The sequence below is a fragment of the Blennius ocellaris genome (assembly GCF_963422515.1).
Source record: "Blennius ocellaris genome assembly, chromosome: 13".
Lineage (NCBI taxonomy): Eukaryota > Metazoa > Chordata > Actinopteri > Blenniiformes > Blenniidae > Blennius > Blennius ocellaris.
In genome coordinates this window covers 14,983,683-14,993,541 of record NC_137662.1, presented here as the reverse complement: position 1 = coordinate 14,993,541, position 9,859 = coordinate 14,983,683, and the positions used below count along the sequence as shown (strand labels likewise).

Sequence of the window (9,859 nt, the reverse complement as noted above, 5' to 3'; positions counted from 1 at the left end):
AATTTTTTTTTTATTATTCATTTTCCTTTTTTTAATCCATCTGGACAAGACACAATGGTTTAAATATAGCATGGGAATAACTGCTTTAAAATTGGGTTTTACTATTTACTTTTAAGGCCTTTGCAACTGAGCACTGTTTCATTTTGGAAATAGGCCATATGATTAATTAAAAAAATAAATAAATGAAAATAATAATTATATGTGTGATTATCCAAGATACTCAATTCCACATTGAGGTTTGAAATGAAGCTTCCACTGAAGTTCCCTGCTCACTAAGTCCCTCTAGTGGACAAACTGACACTGAGCTCGGTTTGGCCTTTCACTGATAATAACTTTTAAATCCTTTCAGAAACATCTCCCCAGTTCTCAAATTGAAAAACAAAACAAAAACAAAACTTCCCAACTTTGCTCTTGTATGGATTTATTGAGGACTGCGAGCATTGATCACAAACGCTGAGGAGGCTCTTCAGTGTGCTGAGTAAGGAGGAGCGGAGCTGTGGTTATGTGGCAGACAGCAGATGAGCACATTACTCGCTGCATTAAGATATGCTTTGTTTGTATAATCTCCATTCAGAGATGAGCTTAATTGATTCTAATTGATTGGGTTATTGATCAGTTCTGTTGCAGGAATTAAAAGCAGAGATGATACTTTGGTGGGGTGTTTTTGGCCCTTTAGCGGACCGGGCCTGAAAGCACTTTGTGTCAGGCTCTGAATGCTGCCTCTGTGAATAGTGAAATTTGGGTGGTACCTAATGTCAAGCAGAAGTATTGTATGTATACGGCAGTCTTCCTCGAGTGTACTGTGTCTTTCTCTCACATTGTCTGTGCACGTCTGAGGGTGGGTGCATGTACACAACGGCTCCCTGTTTCAGGACGTATTTTCCCACATCCCTGCAAAAAAAAAAAAAAAAATTTCATTACTGCAACAAAAGAAGCCCATTAACTGCACTGTAAGAACAGAGTTCAACTGCTGTCCCCCATATTCACCATGTTTGTCTGCTTTTCTGGCCGCTCTCCAGCTAATTTGATATAACAATGCTCCACAAAACCGCCTCAGGACTTTTTTTAGGTGACAGAAAATTATCAATGATGCCACATGCACAGCTGAATGTCAACACCAACTTGACTTGTTTATGAAATATTAAAGCAGTGAATTATGGGCACCATGCAGAACTTAATGATGATCGGAGTCATTATAACTTCAGCTTCCTTTGTTTTGGCTAATGATTAAATTCTACAACTACTGTATTCAATTTTGAGGAGATTGAATGTGTTTTTCACGGCTTTTGTGTGAGTTTGCTGGATTCTCTTGTCCACACTGGTACATTTGGGAAAGGGAACTGATTTGTATAAGGATATTGTGTTATCATTAGCTGCCATGTCACTGGGCTTAACATCTTTGCTCTGGAGCTCTCTCATGCACTTAAAGCCGAAATCATTGTATTAGAACAATAATGTTTTTGTTAATATTATTTTGCTGCATCAATAGGTTCAGCAGAATACCTGCATTAGAAGAGGCCTAAACACTGTTTATGTACTGTTTTTTTATTTTTTTTTATTTTGTCACATGTATACATTAAAATTTAAAAAAAATTTTTTAAATGTCATGTATTCTGTAAATAATTACACAAGAAGTATGAAATGGGGGGGAAAGTAAAATCTTAAAAAATAACGTCTTAAAGTAATTTTGCAAAAGCGTTACTTTATTGGTATAGTTTTGAGATATTTACAACATGCATGCACACACACACACACACACACACACACACACACACACACACACACACACACACACACACACACACACACACACACACACACATTCACACACACGCACGAAATGTCGTTAAAAAGAGAGGACGCTCTGTACTCAATGTACAACCTGGCACGACTTCTGACATTATCTCCCTCTTCTGTGTCACCAGGGTGTCGCCTCATCAATTATTGAACCAGTACTTCATGGTAATACATAATTTCTTATCAATTATTCATGATAATGTGTGTGTAGTTTACTTAATTGTGTTATTGACTATCAAAAGTAATTTCCTGAGAATCCTCAAGGACGCAAATTGAATCAGCCGAACTAGTACTGGTGTGTGCCGCGGTTAAGTATTCTCAATCTGATCAGCTGAGCCTCTATTCAGGAGTCATTCTGGTGAGGAATTTCAGAATAATGAATCAACAAATATATTGCCTGTGATAAACACAAGATGTATAGAGCCCTGAGGTGACGTGAAAATATATTTCATTTATATATATATAAGATGTAAATTCAACATAATAAAAAGCATACATCACATTTAATGGGGTTTATTTGTTTTTAAAAAAATGCTTAAATGTGGCTGAAAGAGGAAAAGAGAGGGTAAGCATTCCTAAAAGTATATAGATGTTAGGAGTCACAATTGTGCTCCTCTCCTGGCTTTAAGGGAAGCTGATAAATAATGTAACAGAACAGATGGCTGGAGCAAGAGGCAACAGGAGAGGAACATGAGCGACTACATCTTTAATTGTTTTAAAGAACATGTCACAACAGGACTGGTGTGTCTCCTGTCTGCTGGCGCTACAGATGTGCTAACAGAGTGGAAGGCACAACTGCTGCTCTGTCGGCCCACCCGTGCCCCCACACATCAACATACTGTATTCTGGCACATGTACATGTTTACACACACACACACACACAAAAAAATGGCTGATTAATATTAAAGTGCACTTTCACTTTAAAATCAACAGAATGAGAGGCGACTGTTTGAGCCCGTCACTGACCTGATGGCATCAGTGTCGGTCATATTGCCAAAAATGCTGCAAAAAAGCCCTCGCTGTCCTGGCAGGAGCTCTACACACACAGTTTACATGCAGTAACATTCACAATGTAAGCATCCGTCCTCTTCATGAAACACAGAGGAGATGTAATATTTAAATTCACATTATCTAACATTTCTTTGTTGCACACGTGTTGTGTCTATGTTACTCCTTCAAACAGAGTCCAAGAGTGCATGAGGACAGATATAGATCCATAACCACAGTTGTGCTTTTATTGGGGTGACGAGGCCCCAAATCATCAGCATTTCTCACAATGATAATTTACTGTCAAATAAATATTTTTAATGTTTGCATCCATAAATTGTGACAGCAGAAAAGTTTGTTTCCAGGCAGTTTTTGGACGGGCCAGTCGTTGTGCTTGGTTGGTCATCAGACCAGAGGAGAGTGGAGAAGTAATAACGGGCACGATCACACAGATTTAGAGTATCAGTACATCCTTGGTTGTGTCCAGTGCCTCATTTTTTCTCCAGCGCCTCCTTGGTGCAGTGAGGATGTTTGTCAGAGCCGCTGCCCAGGACCGGGACTTTGGCGGTCGGGCTGGGACTGGAGCCGTCTCCCCCTCTAACGACGGCGCCGGGCACGTCGATGGCGGGACCCACCGCGGGCCTCACCACCCCGGCTGAGCTCACACCGACTCCAGAAAGGCCACCGGGTCCAGTTGCTGCGCCCAGCAGGTTGGCGGACTGCAGCACGGCCTCCGAGTGCTCCCTGGCCTTCATGCGCAGGGCGGCCACGCTTGCGGTGCGGTTGCCCTGACAACCATAGGGTGGCAGGAAGGACAAGCCCATGGGGTCAGAAACGCAGCAGGAGCACAAACCATTACCTGAAAAAAAAAGAATGCAAAAAGCGGGATTTGTAACGAGATTTCCAAAACAAATCAGATCATCATTATCTTTATCAGGATTGCTCATCGGAAAATAATTATAAAAAGTTTTACCTTTGAGCGTGGCGACCTGCGAGAGGGCCTGGGCATAGGTGGCGGAATTGAGGAGCGTGCCGGGTATACAAGATGGAAAGAATGGACCACCAGGACCCACCGTCCTGTTGATGCTAGACAAAACGGAAACACATTTAGTTAAAATTTTTAATTTGACATTTAAATTCTATTGGTGCACCTACACATCTAAAAATATAAATTACTATCATATACGTGTGTCTTAAATGGTTGTAATCAGAATCAAAACAACTGAAAAGACATTTATTTCCACAATTTTTTTTTTTTTTTTTGTTGTCATGTATACATCAGAGCCTAAATTAATTGTCATTGTTATAGAAACAGCAAAATGTTTATCAGGTTTGGCTGACAGTGTAAAATAAGAGTGAATGTAGAAAATGAATAAACTCTGGTTTGCCTGTGGTGAGTTTGGCTATTTGGGAGTAGATTTCTATATTTTCTGGAGGTTTTCAAAAATCTACCTTCTTCTCCGGGTGTAAAGTGAGAAGAGGTGGCGTACATCTCCTATGAAATGCAACTGGCGTGCTTTTTATCACTGTAAATAATTTTATTTGAATTACAGTGATGTGACCAGCCTGCCACTCTACTCCAGGAATTCTATTGTGCCAACGCCCTCGTATCAACATGAGTGCTGCAGTAACGGCTCAAAGTATCATCCATCTGTCTTTCTTTCTCACCTTTGTTGCATCTCCAGCGGTTCCTTCTGCTTTCTGCCCTGATCCACCGGGGACTGAGAGTTGATGCTGCGGGATGGAGGTGTGCCTTCGCCCATCTCCTTCCCTCCTTCAGGGTCTGAGCTTCCTCGCTCTGTCTTCCTCCACTTTGCTCTGCGGTTCTGAAACCAAACCTGCAATAAAAAAAAAAAATGGGAAGACGAAATGAACAAAAATCTTCATGGATTAACTGGAATGCCTCCACATTATGTTCTTTTTATGGGAATTTTCAGAATATATATTTTTCTCTTAATCAGGCGTAAATATCCTTTCCTCTAGAGTTGATCTAAATGTTTCTTTTTTGATGTTTGTTTTCTTCTGAAGAGCATATGAAGAGGTGTCTGGATTTGCCATATGACGACCCTCAGTCCCTGACTTATCCCCAAAACTTCCCCATCCACGCAGCTGAGAGCCTGAAAACATATAGCCAAGTTCTGCTATCTTAATCAAATGAAGGTCACTGCCTATAACAACATTTAATTGAGCAATTTTTCATTATCATATTTTAATGACTTCCCACTGACAGTTGTGCTGCCCGAGAGAGAGGCAGCTATGATGAAGTCGTTTATTTCCCTATTTAGTGATTGTTTGACAACATCAGATTCGATTAGGACTTGGTTCTAGCAGGCATTAATCATGATGTGTGTGAATGGAGGTTAGAGTCGGTGTGCATGTGCTCTGCATCCCTTCCCATTGTATTCCAGGGTATAAATGATGTCAACAGCCTAACAAAACACATGCATTCATTCGGCATAAAGAAAGGACAACATTTTGGTGGCAGTACAACAATACAAGCAATGGACTTATCTCACCCCTGCACCTTCCAGCTAGAAGTCGCGCCCCCCCACACACACCCATCTCTGAATGGGCTATAATTGCTCCATTAATCTCAATTTGCGGAGTGCTCTTAATGCGGGGGAGGCCCATTGACACTTTACAAAAAGGGGGGCAACAACACTACAACAGAAAGGAAATTTATTTTCTAATAATAATGTAAGTTTAATATCCCTGCATACTGCGGTGGATTCATGTTCAGATTTAATAATAGGAATGTGGTAATCGGATTAGGAGAGGAATAATTTGTTTACAATCCCTAATTTACAGCACTGGATTCCATTATCAACCCCGCCATTGGGTTTAAGCGATAGTAAGATGACCCTGGGGAACAAAAGGCAAACTATTATATTTCCCACAATTAGATCTCCGCGCACAACAAAACCCAAAAGCAAATCTGGAATGCAGGAAATTACATACAGGACACATAACTTAATTACATCTGGCCAAGTTTATAACGGCGCATATGTGCAGGGCAGGAGTGGAATATAAATTGCCAAAATGAAGGTACGCGGTGTGTGTTTGTGTTTTTCCAAGTGTGTGTTTGTGTGCGACCGAATAGGACAGACAAAAAAAAAGAAATAAATAAAATAAAGAGTTTTAGTAGCGTGCAGACTTTTCCCCTCTTACTTTTAAAGCACACATGGCTTTACAGGGAGAAGGGGTGGGTGATGTATCCCTGCCTCTAAGACAAATTAGTGAAGAACATTATCGCTGGTTAATTATGAATGACCGATTAATCAAGCTAATCTAATATTAACCATTATGTTGATGTTATTAAAGTGCATCGCAGGAATGACGGAGTGGCTTAATTTAGCCTCTCGTGCATGGTCAGACGTGGCCAGGACACGTACCTGCACCCGGGCCTCGGTCAGGTTGATCTTCATGGCCAGTTCCTCCCGAGTGAAGACGTCCGGGTAGTGAGTCTGAGCGAAGACCGCCTCCAGAGCCTCCAGCTGCAGGACGCACCACCACAGGCAAGGTTCATCCGCACTGTCTGCTGTGTTCTTACTTGAATTTCACAATGTCTTTCTTTCTTTCTTTCTTTCTTTCTTGCTTTCTTTCTTTCTTTCTTTCTTTCTTTCTTTCTTTCTTTCTCATCATACATCTTTTTCTAATTGTATTTTGAAAGAAGAAAAAAATCTATTGCGTGGATCCAACAAATTAGACTAAAATAAACTCAAACATTGGCTTTACATCAAATAAGGATAGATGTATCCAGAAAGCAATTTACACTTTTCCCCACGCAGTATTAGAAGTGACAAATAATTTATGGAGGTTTTTATTTTATTAAGTTTTTTTTTTAATCCAGTATTTGTATTTTCATGTATATAAAGCAATTACGATATTGCGTTTTTTTTGGTTTGTCGTCCAGCCAATGATCAAGGCCTTAATTTCTGTCCGTGATGATTATCTCGAAGGCAAAACTCTGCCAAAGTCCCTCATTCTCAAAACTTGGCCAACTTTTTTTTTTTTTTAATAAAACAAGCAATTTCCTACTTTTTAATAGTGTGTGTGTGTGTGTGTGTGTGTGTGTGTGTGTGTGTGTGTGTGTGTGTGTGTGTGTGTGTGTGTGTGTGTGTGTGTGTGTGTGTGTGTGTGTGTGTGTGTGTGTGTGTGTGTGTGTGTGTGTAACTGAAGTTTCAGATTGGCCCGTTCCTCCTTTTCTTCCAACCGATATTTTTTAATTACCTGTTGCAAAGTGAACGTGGTTCTGTTTCTGCGCTGTTTCCTGCGAAGAAATCCATCATCAAAGTCAGCCGGGGCGTGGTTGCCAAATCCGCTTGTGTTCACTGAAAAATGAGTTGATTAAAAAAAGAGAAGAAGAAAAAAAAAGATACAGTTTGGCAGCTGGATTAAATGTTGTCAACTGAAATGATCACATTTTTAGTTTGCGTTTAAATCAATTCAGCAACTTTGAATCAACCAGAAATGCGTCAGGAAGAATATTATAAATATTGGCACAAGAAGATGTAGTTTATATTTCCATTAGGTGCATGAAACATTGATGCTGTGTGTCCGAGGGGAACCATGACGGGCTAAGAGCCATGACACCCAACATCTGTGCCCGGGACAAAACGCCCCTTCTGCCCCGGGGCGAAACCACCAAACAGCCAACAGATTGACACAGCGGAGGGGAGATCAGGCTTAGCCCCGACACGAATATGTATATGTGTGAGAAACACAAAATAGATGAGTCAGATGTTCACGCGCTACGCGCAAAGTTTGAATTAGGGAAACGTGTTTTAAAGTGTTTGACGGTGCACCTTTCCGGTCATCACAATTTAAACAAAACAAAAAAAAAAACTACTCTAAAAAATATTGTTTTGATCTGTTTACTTTGAATTGTCAATTGAGATCACTCGTTTGAAATATCTTAGAATAAAAGAAAAACATCTGCTCGGGCCTATTGTGCGATCTCTCTAACAACACACACTCCGTGCGCACTCGCTGCTGAAGCGACACAAAACTTCTCACATCACGCCTCTAAAACAGAGACATCGGAAATCACTTCGGGTTGTATGAAATGACGTGACAATCAAAGGCAAGAGAAACTCACATGTGTTGGAGCGACAGCACTCTCCGTCCAGCTGAGGCGGACAGTGAAAGTAAAACATCCTGGTTCGTGTCGGAGCGGCGGAACTCAACCTGGAACACAGACAAAAGTTTCATTCACATCTGGCAAAAAAAAAAAAAAAAAAAATCATCTGCAAGTACGATACGAATGTGAGGTGAAAGAAATGACTTGGTTAAATCGCACTAAGACGCGTTCAAAGTAGAGTGAGCGAGAGCGCATCCTACCTGCGGAGGATGCTGATGCGAGTTCGCGCTCTGGAGGAAAGTGGCTGCTGCTCCACTGACTCTCTGAATCTGTCTGGGAGTGTCCACCTCTCTCTCTTTCTCTCTTTCTCTCTCTCTCTATCTCTCTCTCTCTCTCTCTCTCTCTCTCACACACACACACACACACACACAGAGACCACACTTACATCTATCTCCCCCTGTTCCTCTCTGGGAGTGTCCAGATGTCTCTATAACTGTATAACTGTCTACAGAGTGTTAAGGCTTTCAGCCTGTGTCGCAGAATCTCACGCCTAATTGGTCCTAATCGGATTATCACGGCTTTGTCTCTCTCACCCTCAACCCCTGGTGTGTGTGTGTGTGTGTGTGTGTGTGTGTGTGTGTGTGTGTGTGTGTGTGTGTGTGTGTGTGTGTGTGTGTGTGTGTGTGTGTGTGTGTGTGAGAGAGAAAAACAGAAAGAAAGACGGAGAGAGAGAGAGCGAGAGCGAGAGATAGAGAGAGAGAAATGGGAGACATGCCCATGGTGGAAAACGGCATTACTGCTCTGGAGCCAAAAAAATAAAAAATAAAAAAATTCATCACAAGTGATTGTTATTCCAGAGTCAGGCATATTCCCTAACCATAAACATGCACACATACCCGCTGCACTTTTTATTTGGTTCTTTCATATATTAAAAAAAGGAGGATGACTGCTTTTGGGTTTTAGATTGACTGTCGGGCGGGTTAATGGCTCGTCAGGGTGCGTTAGCGGGTCCACTTTACAAGGGGTTGCGCATGTAGAACACTCACAAGGCCAAATTTTTGATTTTGTTCACAGCAAGGGGTCCCGCGATTTATTTCGCTTCCTCAGATAAATGATCTGCTGCGGGACCCTTTCAATTAGTTTTAAAGCGCATCTGGGACGGCAGAGCGCAGACGCCATGCGTCTCTGAGGTGGAGGCAAAATGAGGCTTCGAGAAGCAGCTGAAATTTAGAAGAGGAGTGCGGGATTGGACTAAACCACATAAAGTGCAGAAAATCCCTTCTAATGGCGCGTAATTGGTTCTGTAATATCATTACAGGCGGATAATGGCCAGTTACAGGGCCCCGCGCTATTAAGGGTTTCCCTGGCGTGCAGCGTTTATGTTATTAAAGGGGGAATATAATGATATTTTAGTTATTAAATGCGCGTAATTAATTTATGCACCACTGAAAATAAAGTTGTTATTATGACCTCGGCGAGGTGCGTGGAGAAAATTGAAATCAAATAACGGTTGATAACTTTATCCCAATATTTGGTCTAGACAACTCTGACAAGAGAGAGCGGGCCTGAAGTGCGTCTGTGCTTCCTGTCAGCGCCTTTCCTCTAAATCCTCTGACAATTGCGTGAACGACTGAAATGAAATTAACCTCTCATCTCCATCGGAACACACGTTTTACACAAACAACTTTTATGTGCAGATTTCTTTGGCCCTATTTTTTTTTTTTTTTTAGGCCTGAACTGTTTCTAGTCTGTAGCAATGACTCTGATCTTTAATTATATTCCATTTTGATTGACAAAATAATGTAAATTGTTTACAAGGGAATGCAGGAATTGTTTACAAACTACTTTGCTTTTTTACACATTTAGCATGTACTTAAGCAATGTCTTCATTTGTGCATTGAACCATTAAAAAAGGAAAACAAAGCAGGTAGATACTTATATTTATTACATCATACACAATGCATGTGTTTTACTAAATAGATATAAAATATGCAG

The 9,859-nt window shown here is 41.0% G+C and overlaps 1 protein-coding gene across 1 annotated transcript; it reads right to left on the bottom strand.

The window, feature by feature from the left end:
• Positions 1 to 3,275: 3,275 nt before the first annotated feature.
• Positions 3,276 to 7,940, bottom strand: drgx (dorsal root ganglia homeobox; the record flags this gene model as incomplete). The annotated part of the gene is made up of 6 exons (XM_080507236.1): positions 3,276 to 3,643; positions 3,758 to 3,870; positions 4,453 to 4,622; positions 6,177 to 6,278; positions 7,015 to 7,115; positions 7,883 to 7,940. 6 exons carry the CDS (start codon positions 7,938 to 7,940, stop codon positions 3,276 to 3,278), a joined length of 912 nt encoding a protein of 303 aa, XP_080363362.1.
• Positions 7,941 to 9,859: the final 1,919 nt, after the last annotated feature.